General features: G+C 32.2%; 1 protein-coding gene and 1 pseudogene across 2 annotated transcripts; both read right to left on the reverse strand.

Annotated features, from left to right (window-relative positions):
• Positions 1-2235: 2235 nt before the first annotated feature.
• LOC114374631 (protein NLP9-like) lies at positions 2236-8184 on the reverse strand. 2 transcript variants are annotated; one of them, XM_028332297.1, is made up of 6 exons: positions 7805-8184; positions 5836-6901; positions 5223-5267; positions 4319-5065; positions 3922-4045; positions 2236-3464 (listed from the first exon to the last, which is right to left on the reverse strand). In XM_028332297.1, the coding sequence occupies exons 2-6, from the start codon at positions 6790-6792 to the stop codon at positions 2440-2442; spliced, it is 2898 nt and encodes a 965-aa protein (XP_028188098.1). In that variant the 5' UTR covers positions 6793-6901; positions 7805-8184; the 3' UTR covers positions 2236-2439. The 2 variants fall into 2 exon arrangements, with proteins under 2 accessions (XP_028188098.1, XP_028188099.1); XM_028332298.1 differs by lacking the exon at positions 7805-8184 and adding an exon at positions 7205-7320.
• A 4625-nt stretch (positions 8185-12809) lies between these two features.
• LOC114374768 lies at positions 12810-17744 on the reverse strand (annotated as a pseudogene).
• Positions 17745-21407: the final 3663 nt, after the last annotated feature.

A 21407-nucleotide genomic window follows, 5' to 3' on the forward strand; every position in this document is an offset into this window, starting at 1 on the left:
ACATGCTAGTGCTAGTGCTGCCATGTGAGTTTATCTCTCTGTCTTCTAGAAACAATTACTATATATATATATATATATAGGGGTCAGGTGAGAGGAGTCTTTATCATGAAAAACAGCATTCTTTAGATCAAAATAAAAAGTCCAAATTTAATTGTTAATTAAAACTATACTACATTTGAGAGAATCAATATTAAATGCAGTGTTTTTCTCATTCTTGAAAATGCACGTTTAGTTTTAATTAATAAGTAAATCTGAACCTTCTATCTTGATCTGAAGGCTGTTATTTAATCTTCTCACCTCTCATAATAAAATATTTATCTAACTTCATATGTCCTCTATATATATATATATATATATATAATCACCCCTCCCTTTTTAAAATCGCGCGACACCCTCTCTCCCTTCCTAATTCCCTTCTTTCAATAATCCACCCCTATTCTTCAAACATTTCCTCTTTTTTTCAATTTTTTTCATCTCTCAACCTTTCACTCATTTTTTTCCATTGTTTTAAAATTCATCAAATTTATTACATCCTTGTGTCACTCTCAAGCATGAGAAGGTGATTGGAGTAAAAAAAACACCACTTTTTCCTTAAAATTTTTATTTGATCTTTTTAGGGTAAATTTATAACCTATTGTATTAGATAATTATTCTATAACAGTTTAGTTATTGGTTGTGTGAGAAGGGTTAGAAAATTAAGTATTAAGGATTATTGTGGTTTCCTCAAAATCCTGAATATGTTAAATTTGAGAATTTTGCTTAATCTCTTGTTTTTATTTTATTTTAAAGGCTCATATCCCATGAAAAAATGCAATGGTTGAACCTTCCAACGGCATTGAAAGACATTAATTTTGTTCATTTTGAGTGAGTAGTTAACCTACTCAGCGTCATTTTTTAAAAATTCTTTTAGGAGAAGCAAGTAAACTTCAAAATATATTCTTTTGTGATTTTTGAAATTTTAGGAGTTCTTGAGAATAAAGTAAAATATTTATTTTCGCTTGATTGTAATTTATTCTAAGATTTTCGACAAGGTATTTAAGAATGAATATTAGATTATAGTTTATTTTATTTATTGTGAGTTCATGATTGATTACCGTTTGCTATAACAAAGAGATAATATTGTCTATGAGTTAAATACTCATAGTGTATATATATATATATATATATATATATATATATATATATATGTGTGTGTGTGTGTGTGTGTGTGTGTGTGTGTGTATGTATGTATGTATGTATGTATGTATGTATGTATGTATGTATTTTTTTCCATTTGTTGCAACGAAGAGAGAATGCAGCCTACGGGTTGAATATTCATAGTTCATAAAGATTTGTTCGCTGCAACAAAGAGATAATACAGCCTACGAGCTAAATGTCATGGTTCTATAATTACCGTTCATCACAACGAAGAGATAATATAATCTATGTGCACATAACAGAATGAAAGTTTGTTTATAAAGTTATTGTTCTTGAATACAAGTTTATATGTAGTTCTAAAAGTTTTAAGGGAGTATATAATAGTTTCTAAAAGTAAGTTGTATTCATTTCGCTTTTATTTAATGTCATTTAAATTCTTTTTGGATGTAAAGACTCGTGTTGTATTCTTCTTCCTGTTCGCTTTGTATTTTATGCTCTTACTAAGTCTTTGTGACTTACCTCCTTATTTCATTTTATTTTCTAATATACACAAATAGTGGAGTAGCAAACTTCCTGAGATTTGTTGACTTATTCAGGAATTTGTTTATCTTTTTGGTAAGCCTTCATTGCGTTTGATGGAGAGTGTTTTTTTGACTTTAGTATAATGCAGCTATAGGAAGAAGGATAGTAATAGATATAGAGAGAATCCTTTTATTTTGAAATTTAAATGATCATCTCTTATAGATATGTTGATGGTATAATTATGATGTTTTAAGACACTGATTAGTATTTATGACCAACATCACTATTAATTGATATTTTGGACAGTATGTCAAAGGTCTATGCTGTGATATGTGACATTGATATCTAATTGTTGGATCGGGATATATATTTATATATAGATTTGTTTGGATATATGATATGTTTTTACAGATTATTTAATATGGGGTTTGACCTGTTTTTTTTTTTTTTTGGAAAACTTTGCTGAATTTTCGACTACCCCTTTTGGATGGTCTTTTAATTGTGATTTTGAGTGAAGATTCTTAGGCTAGTCAAACTAAAGAAATTATAGTTTGTACACCGGTCATAGTCTAAGAGTGGATTGTGACAAATCACACTTGTAAGATCTTCACAGAATAAATTTGCATATGACACGGGTGGCTAAAAGGCCAACTCTTCCAACCAGCATGGTTTTTTAGAATCCAGTGTGAACCAAATTCACAAAAGAATGAGAAAAACTAACAAAATATTGTTGTAGCAAGACTTGAATTTTCACAATGAAGCCTTGCATCATATGATGCACTAAGAGCTATCTGACAAGAAGCAACTGTTGCTGCCATGGCTACTTAAAACACAAGGCACGTCACGGACAAGAAACTTCACACAACGTGTTCCAATGTCATCCAAAATTTCTGTACATTCTTGCAAATCCGAGTCATTCACCAACATCACCCATTCCTCTTCATCATCAAGATATTTGAGCTGGAATGATCCATTTTGCAATTTGAACCTTGTTGCAACTTCTTTATATAGCTGGAAACAACCTGAAGATGGATCAAACTTGAAACGAATAGTATCACCCCTGTAGCTAGCTTTCACAATCATTTTTGACCCACTATCAACACAATTTGATTTAACTTTTGAATACTTTTGGTTCTCATGAGAGCATGATGAGCTTCCATGCATCATTGAGCCAGAGCCATTGGATGAGTTTGTAGTGCTTGAAGAAGTAGGATGGTTATGTTCATCAGCTCCTTCTACCCTATCTACACCAACTTCAACCTCATCAGTTACCAAGGACATTGAACAAGTTTGTTCAGGACAATCCTTAGTCTTTTTCCAATGGCAAGCTTTATGGCATGATCCATCATTCATGGTCATTGATTTTGAATCATCAGAAGAAACATTGTCTTTCTTCAATTCTCCCTCACCGCTGTTGGAGTTAGGAATACTTCTTGAGTGCACAAGCTTGTTTCCCACCAGACAAACACCTTCATCATCATTCAACTTAATTGTTGAATTCTCAATAGTGCTGGCAGGTGCTGGAGCTACTGAGACTTTTTTTTGTGTTGCAGGCTTAGGATCTTTCACAGAACTTTTCTCAGGAAACACAAGATATTTATGTGCTTCCGTTTCCTGCATGATTGATCCTCCGGCTATAAACCCCCCGGTATAAGGATCAAACTTTAGCCCTCCTTCCACTCCCTGGACAGAATCAAGCACAGTCTGTATCTTCTTTAACGAACGATTCACTTTATTTATCTTTCGGGATGGCCATCTTGAAATTCCATGTTGTCTGCATATCCTTTTTAGAGTTGTTGGGCAAACTGTTCAAAGAAGAAATGTTTGTTAACGATAAATCTGTCTTTATTAACTAGAATTACCTTTCAGAAATGTCTTACATCTTAACTTTAAGATAAAATCATAGAGCAACAATGTATATGTTTTCAATTTAAATTGTCATTAACAAGGATGTTAATGAACTCAACTCAGGTTTGACACTATACTAGAATATCTGGTATCTCACTTTGTAAAATCTCTCTTGTATCTTTCATTCTGAGCAATTCCACCATAAAACGTTCAACGAAAATGCATTCATTGTTTTCCCTAGTAAGTTGTAACTTTGGGAGAAAAGAAAACTATATATACAATGGCTTCTATAAAACTTCTATTTATGCAACCAACGCAACTTAAACGATTACAAACATCCCTCATATAACCCAAAAACATTAAGCTGAGTTAAAAATTGTAAATAAATTAACATAAATAACTTCGGGGTCTCACCACCAATGCTTTTTGCAGCATCCTTCAGACTACCGGAAAAGTATTGTTGAAGAACACTCAAACTAACATTGTTCTCCACTGTGCTTCTCTTTTTCTCTACCTGCTTTCTTGATCCATTCATTGTCTACAAGACAAATTCCTACAATGTCAAAATTCAATTCCAAAAAGACACTAAAAATCATTGCACCACCAAGTTACAAGGTTGAAGCATAAACTCCATCTAATTTCTGCTCCATTTTGTAACATAAATGAAATGTGATGTGGCATTCAACATTTTGTCCCTCCGTTCTATCCCGTGATCAAATTTTCTTGGAACAAATGCTTTCTCAAATAAAGCATGCATTTCATATTAAATTTCACAAAGGTAAAAGGATAAAGGATACCGGTCAATATATACCTGACTATGAACGGCTTCAATTCCATTATTTCTCATGTTAGATGCCTTCAAGGACATCTTCAGGACAGAATCATGGTCATCGCTTATGAATGCTATCTGAGAGTTTCTCCTGGACATGGGAAAAAAACCTGAGACTTTTTCCTTTGGAAACCCACCTTGGGAACCTTCTATTCCTGTTAACTCAGCATCTGAAACTGTCCTCAAACTCTTACAAATTCTCCGCATGGTACTGGAGAGATTGTCCAATAAAAGTTCCTGTTCTGAACTCCCTGTCATATTCACAGGCAGAAAGAATTCTAATATGTAATCATCATCATTGGTGTAGGTACTCCTTAGCCTAATTGCAACTGCAGCATTCAAGTTATATTTGCGTGCGTGATGAACAAGGGGATATTCACCAATATCATATGTCTTCACATCAGTATAGAAGAACGGATGATTTGATTGAAGAGCTTTCCCAGCAATACCTTGCCCTTCCTCAAGATGATGTTCAACGCATGCATGAACAAATCCTTCTACAGCTCCATCATTTACATAGCAAGCTGATTCTTCAATACATAGTACACATTTTTCATTAGGACTTGTATGACCCTCTTTGATTCGTATTCTGTCAGTTTCGTTTCTTATTCCCTCACTGTAACAACAGGGAATCCATGTCAGTGCCAGTGGCAATCTATGTGCATGACACACGGCTCGTAACACATCAATTATCTCAGTCAAAGCAGCTCTTTTGTTACTTGATAGACACTGCAGAAAAAGAACCAATCTTATGAGAAGTTCAGTAATTCAGATAAAAACACATCTCAAACACCTCTACTCCATTCATAATTCAGAAAGTTTAGCATTGCCTTTTGAGTGGGGGGAAATCAATATGATAAGTCATCATAATATTGATCATCAATACCTGAGGATGAAGTCGTGGAGGCATAGTAGTCCTTAAATTTACAAGCTGCATAAAGTCATCATAAAGAAGACATTTATCATTAGTACCTTTGATGATAACATAATTTGGAAATATCTAAAACATAGAAAAAGGTTTCTTTTCAGAGTAATTAGAAAATGGACCCATAATTGACTGATCTGCTTTTGAAACATATTAGCACAATCCTAGAGGTTTCTCAATCAATTAAACCAAAGATACACTTTAAAATAACTCTGTACTAATGAATATAGGATGTGTTTACACAGGATGACTATAGACTAGAATAGATTAGTATATATGATTTTAATGGTTCAATTTTTGCAAACTAGTCCTAGTTTGATCACTAGAAATATGACCACATCATGCACATCCTGAAAAAATCTCCTTCTTGCCTAACTGTTCTTCAACTACAGCAAGAGATCAACATCAAATAAATAAAAAATACAAGATACTTTGTCAGACAAGGTAAAAACTTCTCCATGATAACCTTTTTAATAAGACATCCAAATCTCTAATAGAATAACACAGATTTGCCAGACAGAATCAATATAAGAAATTGAAGTATATGCTAGAAGTAGCAAAAAGAAAAATCCACCTGGAGTGCTTGAGAAACAATTTCTAATTCTCTGTCAAAGTTAGGCTTTTCCTTTGTAGTAACTAGTTCCAATACAGCACATGGCACTTGAGAGTGCACATCAGATATAGGAAGAGCAATAGATCCACGAATCTCGTGATTCCTTGCGTGCTCCAACCTTAAGTACTCAGTTTTATTGTAGTAACCAACATTGGAGGTCCATTCAGGAACGTGCGATATAAACACGCGAGCTGGAAGCCCCGGACATGATTGCGTCTTTCCTTCTGCAGAAAATGTAAATGCCCTCGACACTTCACGATACCCTGCAAGCTTTGGATCTAACAAATAAGGTTGTTCACTTGTGCTTAAGATGAATTCATCACCATGCTTTATTGGCACCCAAACTTGTGCCAACATTCCCCCATCAGCTGATTCCATAAAGAAGGACAAAGCCCTCAGCATTCTATCATCAAGTGACCTACCTGGTGAACTTGAGATTATGTAATTGCACATGTCTGTGGTATTAACTTCCTGAGATGTGCCATTAGGTTTTTGTTTTGAATCTAAGCTATTTGAATCATTTGCTTCATCTAAGAACCCAAGTTGAAAGTCCATCTGCTGAAATATAATTCTCTCCCCACAACTAGGAGCACTTTCCATATCATTGTGAATTTCACTATCTTCTGTCATAAAGAATGGACCATTTCCATGCTCCACTAAATTCAACACATCAGGTACTGGATATGGCGCCAAGGAAAACGATGAAAACACATTAGCCAAACTCTGATCAGTCATGGATGGGCTATTGCTCCAACCAGCATAGGTATCAAAGTTCATGAGCTCTGAGAAGTTGCTAAACATGTCCTCTGAAGCAGATTTTTTCATTCCACCGTCTACCGATGTTGGTTCCTCCAACTGAGCCCCAGGAGGTGTGCAACAGCTAACTTCCTTTCCCTCAGGGGAAACATGGTCTTCCATGATTAGGTTGGAGAGAAAAATTGAAGTTGAAATTTGACCAATGTTAGAGTTCCTTTGAATTAAACTTTGCACCAGAGGCTTCGTCCTAGTTAACCAACATCCTAAAAGCCTGCAAGATTAACATGCACAATCTCAGCAAAGGCTAGGAATTCAGGAAATTAAAGATAAAAAAGTCACACAAAATTCTTTTGGTCACAGAAAGAAAAATAACAATCTCAACCACTCAAACAGAAAGGAAAACAAATTGAATTATAAGATGAATATATAGATTCTTGCAATTCACTGAGCACTGTGTTGAGCTGATTTAAATCCCTGTACATTTTAATCTTCTAGAGTTTAATTAAAATACACTTTCATTCAATCTCAATTTGTAATATATTAATTTTCACTATAAATACTTTAAAAGTCATACCTAAGATGATTTCTGATGAGTTGATAGTGTAAAAAGACTGTTCATAAAAATTAAACTCAATCTGAAATTCATCTCTGTATTGAACTATCCTCACCTCATCATTAAAAAAAATAACCTCACTTAAAATCCTGTGTTTGAAACTTGAGGGGATTGGGATTCAGGATTCAAGAATCATTAGTCCGAAGTCCTCTTTTTAATAAAAGTCTTAATTAGTGGAAAATTCGCCAACCAATTAATGAGAAGCCACTAGCCAACAACTACCCTAAAGGCTAAAGCTATTATTTAAAGCCTAAAAAGAATTCCAATCTTAAAAAGAGGAACAACTGTATAACAACAAATTTAGCATAAAAAGATATTTAAAACATCATACCACATTAAACAAACAACAAACTGTTTTAAAATAATAATGAAAAATAACAAATTTAACAATGAAAGAGTGTAATACAGAATTAAGGCACTAAGACCAAGGATCTGAAAAGGGTGTCAACCACTTTCAGCAATGAGAAAGTCCCAGTTTTCTAATGCACTTTTAATGTGAAAACTTTGTTAGTAATAATCTGTCAATATATTTATAAATGTTTTTTGAACTATGAGACCTACCTTATTTTTAACCAGCTTCTGGATCCAATTGACTTAAACTTTCTTATTTAAAAAAGTAAGATATCCTCAAATTCGAAAAACTTGAAACTTGCAAATCAAAATTCACAGGAATTGCCCTCCTTGACGGAAGCTAAGTAGTAGTACTAGTAAAGAGTAGTAGGTGGGAAGAGATAGCTTCTATAAGAGGAAAGGTAACAGAATAAAAGTGAGTGGTATAAGTCTTTGGCGGCAGTTTCACATAAACGGGTTACTTAAAATACAAAAACTGGTTACTAAAAATAGAAATCTGTTAATCATGATCGACCCTTCTTCTCGGCCTCAGCCTCAGTCTCAGAAGCTTTCTTATTATGGACAAAATAAAATAATAACTGCACGCAGCCTTTGTGTTGTGTAATTAATTTATTTATTGACCTGAAACTACCAAACCACCAGTATTCAAATGGAATCAGGAATCTTTTGGATATTATTCAACATAAAAAATAAAAAAAATCTTATTGATAGACAACTATATTTCAATAATAAAGAAAAACAATATTTATTCTGGTGACAGATTGCGGACCTTGAGAATGATGCGCTTTTTGTTTTTTGTTTTTTTCGAACCTTAAGCTGTCTCCTTAGGTCATTTTTTCATTGAAAAATATTTATTGGATAATTTTGAGATGTCTGCAACTTAAAGAGAGAAAGGAAGAGATGAGAGATAAATGATTCACTTGATTAATGATGTAGTGTGATAGAGAGAAGGAAAAAAAAAGAATTATTAATTGAGTATTTAAAATTTGTTGTTTTCAAAATATAATCATTCTTTTTCATTTTAGTACCATTTATACTTTTTTGTTTTTGTGTATATATTTAATATCTTACTTTTACAAGATATAAATCATCATATTTATTTTGACACGTTGAACTATTCTTTATAACAAATAAAATTTTATGGCAATCGGCAATAATAGTTATTTTAACGTGTTCAATTTATTAAATTTTTATTTTCGTTCATAGGAATCGAAAGAATTTACAACAACCCTGTGGGACCTTCCTTGACTCAATATTTTAGGATTAACGGAAATAAAAATTGAAGGGATTAAACACTAAAGAAATTTTCATCAATGAATGATGAACGCATTATAAGTAAATATGACATCATATTTTAATCTAAATTTTAAGTTTGAAGTTTATAGGTATTCTTAATGCTAATTTTTCTTTTTTTTTTTTACATAATTATTTATAATCAAATGATTAATATATTAAAATTAAGGTTGAGTCATTCGGATACTATCTTAGTTCAATTCTTGATAAAAATAATATTGGTCAAATTTTACTTACCTCTCAATCGAACTTTGAATTAGTCTTCCTTTTTGTTTATGAATTGGAGGCTTAAGAAAAAAATGTTAAATTTTTCATTTCTATTCAAGATTTCATCTCATATTTATAATCTAATATTTATTACTCAATAGATAATAAGATAGCTTTTGTTGTATGCATAACATCCAAATTACCAACCAAATCAAAGCCAATAGAAAGCAACCAAGTTTTCAGATTCATCATATTTAATTAAATTTTGTTTCAATTAGTGATCTGAATAATTTATTAAAGCTAACTCCGTACGTATGCTCAAATGCTAATTTTGTTCAAGTCATTATCTTTTGTGTCAAAAAATATTGGTGCATTAAAAGAGTGAAACATAATCAATCTATTGAAAATATCAACAAAAATAAATTTTAACAATTTTGTTGAGTTTAATTTTTTTCCCACTGAGATTGTAAAAGCTACATTCTCAACCAATAAAAAATCACGTATCTATATCTTTTAAGTTGTTATTATAAAAATAAAAATAAAACTTATCTTTTAAGTAGTTATTATAAAAATTAAAAAAACTTATTATACATAATGATGTTTTATTAAATGATAGTGTAAAAAACTCTTTGCATTATCAATGCATAAATTATTTTCTAAATTTTGTTAGAAATTTTTTAGAAAATGAAAAATAATTGATAACTAAAAAATCCAAGGATAATAAGTATTTGTTAGTTTGTTATTTTTAAATTTAGATAAATATAAATATCTCCATTTTTGTAAACAAGTAAAACAAAATTGTTCGTAATGTGCATTATATATTGTAATGTATATATTTTATCGTTTCAGATAAATACTTATAATCAAATGTAGAGTTTTCAACTTACTAAAAAGTTATATGTTTTTACATCATTTGTTTAAAAGATTTATAAAAAGTAACTATATTAAATAAATATAAAAAAATTGAAAATATTAAAATAAAAAAGAAGAAAAAAAATGTTGCAGATCATTTAGTTTGAGGGGAAAATATATTTCCATGAAAATATATCACCATATTATCATTTATTTCTTATTTAATTTAAATGATTTTTTCACAAAACAATAAAAGGGAGATTTTATTATCTCCGCTATTTAATGAACAAGATTTTAAAATCAAGAACAAATCATAACTTTAAATTATTTATAAATAAACTTTTATTAAACTAAATCACTATAAATGTTTTTCATGGAAATAATAATTAAAATAAATGACGTAATGCTTATTTATTTCTAAAAATCAGTAGGAAAAAAAAACCACAACTGATATAATGAAAGAATTTTTACATTATATATAAATATATAAAAGAATATCTATAAAGAGTCTGGAGAAGTCATAGTCCTCTTTGATGAAATTTTAATTGTATTGCTTGTCAATGTAAAAGTATATAATATTTTTCTTTTTCCAGGTCCTCAACCACAAAAATGAAGTGTTTTGTATGCTTTTATCGATGTTATCATTAGTACTTAATAATTAGTTGATTATGTATGCTTTGATTAATTATGTACAACTGTGCAGCCATAATGTGAGAACGGAGAAGGCTAATATGTAAAATTAAAATTCCTATAAATGTTTAAAATCAAATAAAATCATTTGATTTCAAATTGTTTATGTAAAAAGGTAGTTTTCATACCAAGTTATTTAATGATATTATATATGGTTTAGGCTTATATTGATAATATTTTTTTAATTTTATTTCGTTGTCTGGGTTGATTTTTCTTTTCCCCTCTAGTAGTCTCTAGAGGAAACTTGTACGTATTGTTTAACAAATCCTGTACGTGAGACGTGGGTGTGATTATTGATTTCTTGAGGCGAAAAAGCAAAATATGATGGATTTAAAACTATTTCACGTTACTATCCTAACATGAGATATTTTCAGCGACATGAAATTCTCATATAAAATATAAATATCACAGCAAGTCAAGGACTCCAGAACAGAAATGTATATATGATTCACTTGTTTTCCTTTGTTTGTAATAATAAAAAATAAATACAGAAAAATTTATAACAACTCACACATCATATTTAATCAAATTTATTTATGATTTAACCATGATTTATGAACATCTCTTTCAATATGGTGTAATCTTATATTACGTGCATTATATTCTAAATGCCTGATCCTTTGGATAAAGAAATACTAATTTAGATCAGGGAAGGAAGGCTTGTTTTGTTTTGTTCCCATATAAAAATAGGGAAAACCACTAACTTTTGAGCATGTTTGAGATAGTTTATTTTTAAAAAAAAAATTAATTATTTTTTTAGTAAAAAGCTGTTTGCAAAAATGTTTTGGACAATAACTGAGATTTGTACAAAGATTTTTTCTCAATAGGTTTTTTCTTGCATCTATGATTTTGATGCTTAAAATTATTTTTCAACATTTTTTCGCTCTCTAAAGGACATTATTTTCAAATTACTCCCAAAGTTTCCAACAACTCTTTTTCCTTTCACCTTTATACTATGTCCTTTTTTCGTAAGTTATTATGTAAAACTGATTTTTTGTTGTATCTAAACAAAATTAAATCTTAAAATCAATCTACTAAATAAGATTCTAATTATAATCAATTATAATAATAATAATAATTGATTATATATATATAACTAATTATTGAAATAATTTAATTTTTCACAATTGTCATTTGTCAAGATTCCATATCATTTATTAACGAGTTGCTTCAATTTTTTTATTAAATCATATATATCTTTTACGAGAAAATATTATTCGAGTCAAATAAAATTACTGTTAAGTTCTATATATACTTAACACAGATTAAAGTCGAGATGACTAACTAATTAAGTTTAAACAACTACTGAGACTAGCTTACAAGGCGAGACCACTAGTTATTAGATTTTAACACACCAAGTAAAACACTAGTTAAGATTCTAAAGATATTCTATCACCAGTCTTTTGATGCTTAAGTTTTATATTGATGTAAAGGATACAGTGCCCATCTATTATAATTTTGAATTATTAAATGTAATTAAAATATGTATCTAAATTAATATGAATTACAAAGTTTACATGAAAACATGTCACATTAAATGAATAACTAGAAATGAAAAGGCAGTAACAATATAAACATAAGTTTCCATTTCACTTTTCTGCTTAGTAACTCTTACCAGTGTTTTCCGTGCGGAACTTTCACCTTATGTCACAGCTAGATTGTAACAGAAAAATGTTAGAAACACTCTCCAGACATTATTTTCAACACTTTGATTGACTAATTTTTTTTAAAATCACTCGTTTTAAAAATGTCAGTGATACTCTCTCCGGCATTATTTTCAACCCTCTTTGATCCGGCATTATTTTCAACACTCTTTGATTGATTGAAATTTTTTAAAATCACTCATTTTTGTGGATTTCACTTAGCATTTAATAATTTTCTTTCCTAATTTAGATATGAGACCCATTTTATCCACTAAAATGGGTGATTTATAACTAATTTCAGTCAATTACATAGAAAATATTTGAGAGGATCGCTAACCTTCCTCACTTATAACCAATATTTAAAAAGATTTCTGAAAGCTTCTATTATCACTTTTTAGAAGATACTTGAATTTTGTCTTTCAAACAAAAATAACTGTTTATACTTTAGTGTGTTTTCATATTGTTTAGTTTTCAAATTTTGATTTTTTTTTTATATCAATAAGAAATTTTAATTATTACGTATTTTTAACCATAATAAAATTAATTTGACTGTAAATCACTATCTTCTCTACGTCAAAGGTAAAATACAACGAGTCTGTACAACAACAACGATTATCAACATCTGAACTGAACACAAGATGAACACATCGATAATATAAACATGCTGCCGCAAAGCTTATAGCTGAGGTTGGCCAGGCAGGAACATAGTTCAAACCTTCAAAACTTACCGTATGAATGCATGGCGTCTTTGTGCAAAAACTGTTGATTTGTTAACTAATAATCATTTAGGTCTCACCAAGTAAGATGCCCATATCTCATTAGCTGGAGGAAGAGGCTGAACCCAGTGCCCTGGTATTCGGCTGGATGAAGTTGCAAGGAAACAAAATCAAATAAGATAAATGTTTTATTTTAATTTTTCATACTCATTGATTACAATACATAATAGACATTAGCAAAACCAATACAGTTGCAGATAAGCCACATAATAGCGGTGCAATGCTTTAGGATAAGCAATAACTATCAAAAGTCGTAACCACAGCACTAACATGTGAAGTAAGGACATAGGTTGCATAATATAGTGTACAGATCCTTAGTGTCATAAAAGATGGTGGTGACTTTTAGTCAGAGTATTGACCTCTCATGAATATATTCTAATGACTTAAAATCCGGTGTTCTCTTTCTTAACAAAGTTTTCAAATGCAACCTAAGATATGCCCAAAGCGGTAAAATATTTCCCCAAGCAACTTTGGTATGCCCTTAAAACAAGGGTGACATTACATCGAACATTGAGATCTATAAGTAAAATGTCCCTTAAGGTCACCCCGATTTTTAAGCGAATACCAGACTAACCCAATGAATTAAGTATTAGCAGAATAGTTTCAATGTTCAATTTCTTACCTTCCTCCTGGTCTGATATAGGCATTCCATCCTCTTCTAACCTGCATGATATTGTTCAGCAGCTTTAACATTAACAATCCAGAATTTATAATGAACAAGCAAGTGAATTAAACATAAGCATAAAAAATATAACATCATTAGGCTATTAGTGTACCAATTAAGTAAAATTAGCAGCCTTCAAACACAAAAAGTTGATTAATTACATTTGTATTCTAAGGATAAGTGTTGTTTTGCAAGAGATGTAGAATTTAATAAATAAAAATAGTTGAGTTTACCTCAATAAGTGTACCCATATCATTGTTGCTTCCATGATAATAATGGTAGAACTCAATGGGTAAATTTGCCAAAGGATCATCGCTCCTCCACTGATCTGTCCTATTTTACTAGATTTCTTCTCATCAACTGCACCAGATCCCTCTTCAGTCACACTGTGAACTATTTGCTCTTTGCTTTCCTTTACTTCACTATCATCATTGCCTCTTTTTGATAGTTTCCCTTGATTCTGAATAGCTTTCCTGGATTCCTCGGCAGTTGCAATTGCATCTTTAGCAGCATCTGTTTCAACTGCAGCCAAAGCTTCACGCTCCTCTTCTTCCACAGCAGCTTGAACTTTCTCAAGAAACTTGTCATCCTCCTCTGGGAGAAAATGACCTGCATAATTTGAAAAGAAGCATGGAAACATCAAACATGAAAAGAAATTAAATGCTAAATACGTGAATATTACTAACTTTCGCATACACAAAATGTAAACATATGGAAAACTTTCCAATCAGAATAGCAATCAAAATCATTCCTATTATATTATCAAATTAAGAATGCATGGTTTCAAATTGATAATTAACAAAATTGTTTAATATATTTCTCATGATACATTTTTAAGGTGAATAGGTAGCTATTTGACTATAATAAAAAATGCTAAGCATTGGAGCTTGAACTCAAGTAACATAATTTATAAATATAATTAATCAATCAATCATAAACCAGCATTCAGGACTGTGAATTTAAGGTAATAAATTAATATAACAAGTTCAAAAGTTATATATGGCAGCAAGGGTGGAGAAAAAGAAACCAAGCAAACCAATAAGAGACCAAGTAATAATATGCACTAGAATCATAAGACAGTTAACTAGAAGCAGAGTGATTTTCTTATATATATACCTTTTTTTTCAACTTTTGTATTCTTATGAAGTGTAACTCTTGAAGCTTCTCCACTACCAAGAGCAGCTCAAGCTGTGATATAAAATAATGCAAGAGAATCAATTAACTAACACTAGTGATGGATCCAGAACCAGAAGATTTCTTTAGTGGGGGCAAAAGTATAGTCTATAAGATTTTCACAGATGAAAAATATTATTAGCTTTTACGAAATAAACAATTTCATGATAAAAAAATCAAAATGTCTAAGCTTCTACAAATTTAAAAGGATACAGAGAATAAAATTGGTATCGATTTATTTTCTCTTTTATGAGTTTTATCTTTCATAAGTTTTTATATTCTTTTTTAAAAAAAGTTACTTTGTGGGGGCAACACCTGTTTTTCTATGGGAACAAAAACACTAATTATTTTGACACATTCAAGTAAAACAAAAAAAAATTCCTTAGGGGGGGCAATTGCCCCCATAAATGCCAATGTAGATCTGTCTCTGACTAACACCCAATAAGAAGGTAAGAGGAAGTGATGGGGGATAAAAACAAAATGTCATGATTCATATCCAGACAGACAAAGATGAAAGCCATGCATATCCTTATTTTCTAAGAAATTTTGTGATGGGGGAAAAAAGACAAGCAACGAACCCTTTGACAGACTCAAAATGACAAAATACAAAGACAACAAAAGAGCAAGTAATTTGATGGTGAGGAGCTAACGAACATACAATGTTGAAAAATAAAGGGAGAAATTAAATGATTTAGGTACTTAATAAGTGCAACCTGAGCAAGAGAAATAAAAGAAATACATGCTATATTGCATGGAATGTTTGACCAAGTTCTTCAGAGTTAACAGCAAGCATAATTAGAAATGGTTTACCAGTTATTTGTACCAAAAAGAAAGTTACCCCAGCCTCTACTTTCTTCTCCTCTTCTTTGGCTTTAGACTTCGCAATTGCTTTCATCTTCAGTACCTGCAAATAGAAATTCCTCTGGCATTACTAAGACTTGCAGTGCAAACTGATGTAACTGCCAATATATCCGTAAGCAACTTCCGTAACAATGAATCAGCATTACCGTTCCCCATTTTTTACACAGAGAACAGTAAAGAAAACATAGTGGCAGTTAGCTCCACTCTTAATATCATGAACTGAATGCCTTTCAAGTAGCTCGCTCTTAAATCCGAAACTGGAAGTATATAGGCATAATATACAGTAGTGCACTATAATTATGTGTAGTGATGATTAAAGTATGGGATGTTTACCATACTCAACTAATAGTTCATGTTTATTTAAGAATCAATCCTTGACTTTTGTCAGAGACAGCAATCATAAATCTTTTAGAAAACTGATTTTTATTTAAAATTTAAAATCACATTAACATGGTATTTCATTTAGCCTCTAGTAAAGACAATTAAAAATTTCAGACAAAATAAAAGTAGGTATAGTTTGCAAAAAGCTTCAATACCTTGCTATTAGCAATTTCCTTGGCATGCTCCCTAGCGATTCATTCATCAGCTTTGCGATCCCTTTGTTCAAATTGCTCATGCTCCTAGAATTTCTCAACAAAGAAAGCAACCAAGCAAAATTATCTCTCAAACAGCAGCTACCATGAAGAGCAAAGAAAAAAGCCTAACAAAACCAAGCCAAACCAAAGCCAAGCAGAACAACCTTTGCAATCATCTCTGCAATGCGCTTCCTCTTCTTCCTCCACATTTTATTCTGTTTAGACTTGTTCACTTTATTTGCAAGCCTAGCCACAGAAGATTTCTCCTACCACGGACTCGCCTCGTCCGCGACATACCGGAATGGCTCCAGCTGAGCTCTTAGCTTTGACGTCAAAGAATTTGCAGCTTCCACAGCCAATGATTCTTGGGATTCTACACTAACCCTTTTGTCTTCTAAACATTTTACAAAACCAGAAAGACAAGGTTCGTTTGAAGCATGTTTTAAATCTTCCGAAGACCCTTTACCATCTTTTATCATCATCAACATCTCTAGCTCCTTCTGCCTACACAACATAACAACACCAAACTAATTCAACAAACATGATCATAAAAAAAGGCTAAAACATATGTTTAGTTCCCTAATTTGTTTTTCGGTTCTAAATTGGTCCCTTGTGTTTTAAAAGTTCTAAAATGGTTCCTAAAGATTTTTTTACTGACACGTTTGTCCTTCCATTAGTTTTAACCCAAACCGCTTTAAACCCGTGCCATTGGCAAGTCAACTGCGGCTCCCCTGCCGTAGAATGCAACTGTGGTAATGCGGTACCGCCGACCACCCTGGCAGAGTTTACGCTGACGCCAGCAGACTGAATTTCTTCGACCGTGAACCTCGTCGACAGTTACAACCTCTTCATGATAGTGGAACCACAGGGCGAAACCGGTGCTGAAAATTAAATCGTCAGCGGAGCCGAAGTCGCCGGTGACGCAAGTTTAATGCCGTTTGGGTTAAAACCAAGGGAAGGACAAACGTGTAACTAAAGAATTCTTTAGAGGATCATTTTAGAACTTTTAAAACATGGGAACCAATTTATAACCAAAAAATAAGGTAGGGAACCAATAATATATTTTAGCCTAAAAAAAGCTTGAAAATCACAATGTAAAATAAGAAGAACGTACATTGCCTTTGCGAGATTGAGAGTGTTTTGCAATTCTCTGAGGCGATCGCAGACATTTCTGTTGTCCCAAAAGGAAGTTGAATTTGGTGGTTCGGAGGGTAATATTGGAAACCATGGAGGAGGAGATTGAAAAGGAAGCGGATTCATTGGTATGGAGTAGTGTGAGATTTAGCGAACAGAAAAAACCCTAACTAGAAGACTCGATTGCAATAGCAATGCATTAAACAAATACAATTGATTTTGGTTTTCCAGTGCTATGGAATGTGACTCAAAGATGAAGAAAATGGAGCGAAGGAAGAAGGCAGGGAGTCAGTAAGTGAATTTCACCCATTTTATTATTATATACTTAAAATAATTAAATAATTTATTGTTAATTTTGAAAAATAATTAATGTAAAAATTTTAAACTAAATTAAAAAAAATTCAACAAAAATTCTCTCGCCTTTATTCTTTTCTATTTTTTTAATAATTTTTTGAAAAAGATTCATTTGACACAATTGATGTCTCATCAATTAATGGCGAAAGAAAGAGGGACTCAACATATTTTTTTTTATAAATTCTTTTTTGAAATTAAAAATAGTTTAAGTTAAATTAACATTTTAAAATTTTTAATTTTATTTATTAAATTTTATATTATAAATAATTTCTTAAAATTTTAAACTTATAAAAAATATGTTTAATTATACGATTAATCCCTTAATTATATTTTAAAGTTTAATCTAATCCTCAATTATTAAAAAATTAAATTTAATCTCTCAATTGTTTAAAATGAAACAATTATATCTTTCTCTATCATATTTTTTTATTTATTGGATGGAAATCGATAATTTTTCCTACAATTATTTATACAATCGATGTAAAACCTAAAAAATATTATGAATATTTTCTTAAAATTAAAAAATTTGAGAATAAATAATTAAATTCAGAATTACTAATTTAATTATTTTAAAAAATTATAAATGACTATTTTGAAATTTGAAAAATTTTAAAATATTATAAATGTGAAACTCACCTACCCAATCCCATTGGTATAAAGAATTTTTATGCAATTATGGCATCACAACGTCAACTTACATACAAGGTAAGTTTGTGATTAAAGTGTGAAAAAAGTTTCTAATTTCTATAGATTATTTTATGTATATGTTAATTTTAAAAAGTAACTATTATGAAAATCATTGTAGTTTTTTGTTCTTTCTAAAAATAGTTTATTCTCGTAGTAAAAATCATTTTTTTATGACATAAAGATAACCAAAGTCTATTTTATTTTTCTTAACAAAGTTTTTTTTTCCATACAGACAATCAGCAGAGTTGTAAATTGCACATTGAACTTATTGTTTATTGTAAAAATTAGATTAAAATACACATTTAATTCTTTATGTTTTCAATTATATTGTATTTGTTCATTTAACTTTAAGTTAAATTTAATCATTATATTTAGTAGATTTTGCAACTTGGATCAATAGCAATGCAACTGGGCAGAATGGTGTTCTACTCGCTTGCATTTATTGGTTCATCTGGAAATCCCACAATTTTGAGGTGTTTCAAGATCAAAGGTGGTCTAACTGGTAAGTTGCCAACCAAGTTAATATCACTCAATCAAGTCACAAAGATCCTATTTTACTTTCGTGGTGCGCTTATGGAAACTGTCGGTGGAGTTTTTACTTGGAGGAAACACGTTCCTCATTCCTTGAAAGTGTCCTCTTTCGCCTCACTCACCCAGAATATGAAAATATTGTGGTGCAAACTTGGTCCAATACCAGTGGCGATGCCTTGCATAAGCTCAAGCAACTTACTAATGAATCTGTCTCCTTCATCAAAAATATCTTTGGCAATATCTTCAAGGAAAAAAGTGCACATGGAACTCGCAGTCCAGCCAACATCAGCATTGATTCAATTTGAAAAGTCTTTGCAAGTCAAATATGATCAACTAGTACACAGGGAGGAAATCCTATGGTTCCAAAAATCTCGGGAAAATTGGGTTAAACTTGGTAATAAAAACACCAAGTTCTTCCATACCCAAACCATTATTCAAAGGCGACGAAATAAAGTCACAGGCCTGTTCATTGCTGATACCTGGTGCACTGATCCACGCCTCATCAAATAAAAGCTGTGAACTATTTTAAGTCACTCTTCCAGAACACAGCTTGCTGCCTCTCTCACTTGTTGACCATACAGCATATCCCCAAGATTGATGATCATGTAGCCGCCTCTCTTACTGCTCCTGTCTCTAAAAGGGAAGTCAAAGATGCACTTTTTTCTATGAACCCCTACAAAGCTCCAGGGAATGATGGTTAATTATCAACCAATATTTTTTAGAAGCTTCTCTGGCCTACCACTGGTGATGATATTTGGCACATGATTGGTGATACTTTCACATCAGGTAATGTTCCCACCCAGATAGCTGAAACTGTTGTGGTGCGCATCCCCAAATCAGATTCACCAACATCCATCATGGACTTTAGACCTATCAGTTTCTGCACGGTCATCTCGAAGCAAGTGTCTAAAATTCTTGTCAACAGGATTCGGCCTCACCTTGATACTATCATTGGTCCTCTCCAGAGCAGTTTTATTTCAAATAGAGGCACAGGTGATAATGCCATCATTCCCCAAGAGATAGTGCATCACATGCATAAGTCAGGTAATACGGGCTATATCATGACTTCGAAAAAGCTTATGACCGAGTTGTTGGGGATTTCTCATGAAAACCTCATGTGATTTTGGCTTCCCGTCTAATATCACCAATCTCATCATGAATGGCATCACTGCAACTACTCTCCATCAAGTGGAACAATGAAAAACTTCCTTATTTTTCACCACGACGTGGGTTGCGGCAAGGGGACCCATTATCCCCCTCTTCCTATTACGCATGGAGAAATTGGCTCTTTTCATCCAAGAGAAAGTCTCTGATGGTGTTTGACTTCCAATTACTGTCTCCAGGAATGGGCCACAAATCTCACATCTTTTTTTCGCTGATGATTGCTTATTGTTTACCAAAGCCACTGTCTCTCAAGTTAAACTGGTTCAGGAAGTCCTCCGCAATTTCCTGCTTAGCCTCGGGTCTGAAAGTAAACATTCAAAAATCAAAATTCTTCTGCTCCAAGAATGTGAAGAGAAGCAAGATTAACTAATTCACTTCCATTCTCGAGTTTCACCACACACGGCAACCAGGACACTACCTGGGCTTTCCTCTCCTAGTGGGTAGAACCAAGAATGAGCATTTTCACTTCATTCTTGAGAACATTGATATATAGATCTGAGGCTGGAAAAGCAAGCTTCTTAATAGAGTCAGGAGGATCACTCTAGCTAACATGTCTGCAATTCCCACATATAGCATTTCGACCATCTTACAACCAATATCAAGCACAAGCTCAAAAACAAGTTTCCTGAATAAAGTCGTCCCAGACAGACTTATTTGGGGACATCAAACACCTCATTTGGCTTTCCTACAGGGGATGCCTACCAATTAACTCTTTCCGCTTTAAGCGGCACATCTCTCGTTTCTCTTTTTGTTTCAGGTGCGGTCATATGTGGAAGAAGATTAGATTCATTGTCTTAGAGACTGTCCAAGAGCAAAGCAAATATGGCGAGCCAGTCACATGCTTCCCGATGAAGCTGAATTTTTCAACAAGAATGCAGCGGAGTGGTTGAGAAGCAATACTCGAGGAACAAACCACGTCCTCTTCGCAGTAACAACTTGGTTCACTTGGCGTCTTTGGTACATTGAGAACCAAATATCCTCTTGGATGCTGGCTCTTTCTTCACGCACAGACACTGTAATGGAATCCTCCGCCCCCTCAGGCAGTCAAAATCAACACTGATGGAAGCTTGTTGGAGAACCCATTCGCACCAACAGGGGTCCTTGGCTTATTGGATATTTTGGCCACTACGGCTACAACTCCAACATGACAGCGAAGCTCCAAGGAATCTACCATGCCTTATTATTTTTGTATTTTTTATTAATGGTTTC

Source organism: Glycine soja, chromosome 11 (genome assembly GCF_004193775.1).
Source record: "Glycine soja cultivar W05 chromosome 11, ASM419377v2, whole genome shotgun sequence".
NCBI classification, from domain to species: domain Eukaryota; kingdom Viridiplantae; phylum Streptophyta; class Magnoliopsida; order Fabales; family Fabaceae; genus Glycine; species Glycine soja.

Excerpts from the sequence above, each read along its gene's own strand:
- LOC114374631 (XM_028332297.1), bottom strand. The coding sequence starts at position 6,792 with ATGGAAGACCATGTTTCCCCTGAGGGAAAGGAAGTTAGCTGTTGCACA. Across the intron at positions 5,268-5,835 it reads TTGTTTCTCAAGCACTCCAG|CTTGTAAATTTAAGGACTAC; the intron begins GTGGATTTTTCT and ends GACTTTATGCAG. Across the intron at positions 5,066-5,222 it reads CTCCACGACTTCATCCTCAG|TGTCTATCAAGTAACAAAAG; the intron begins GTATTGATGATC and ends CTTTTTCTGCAG.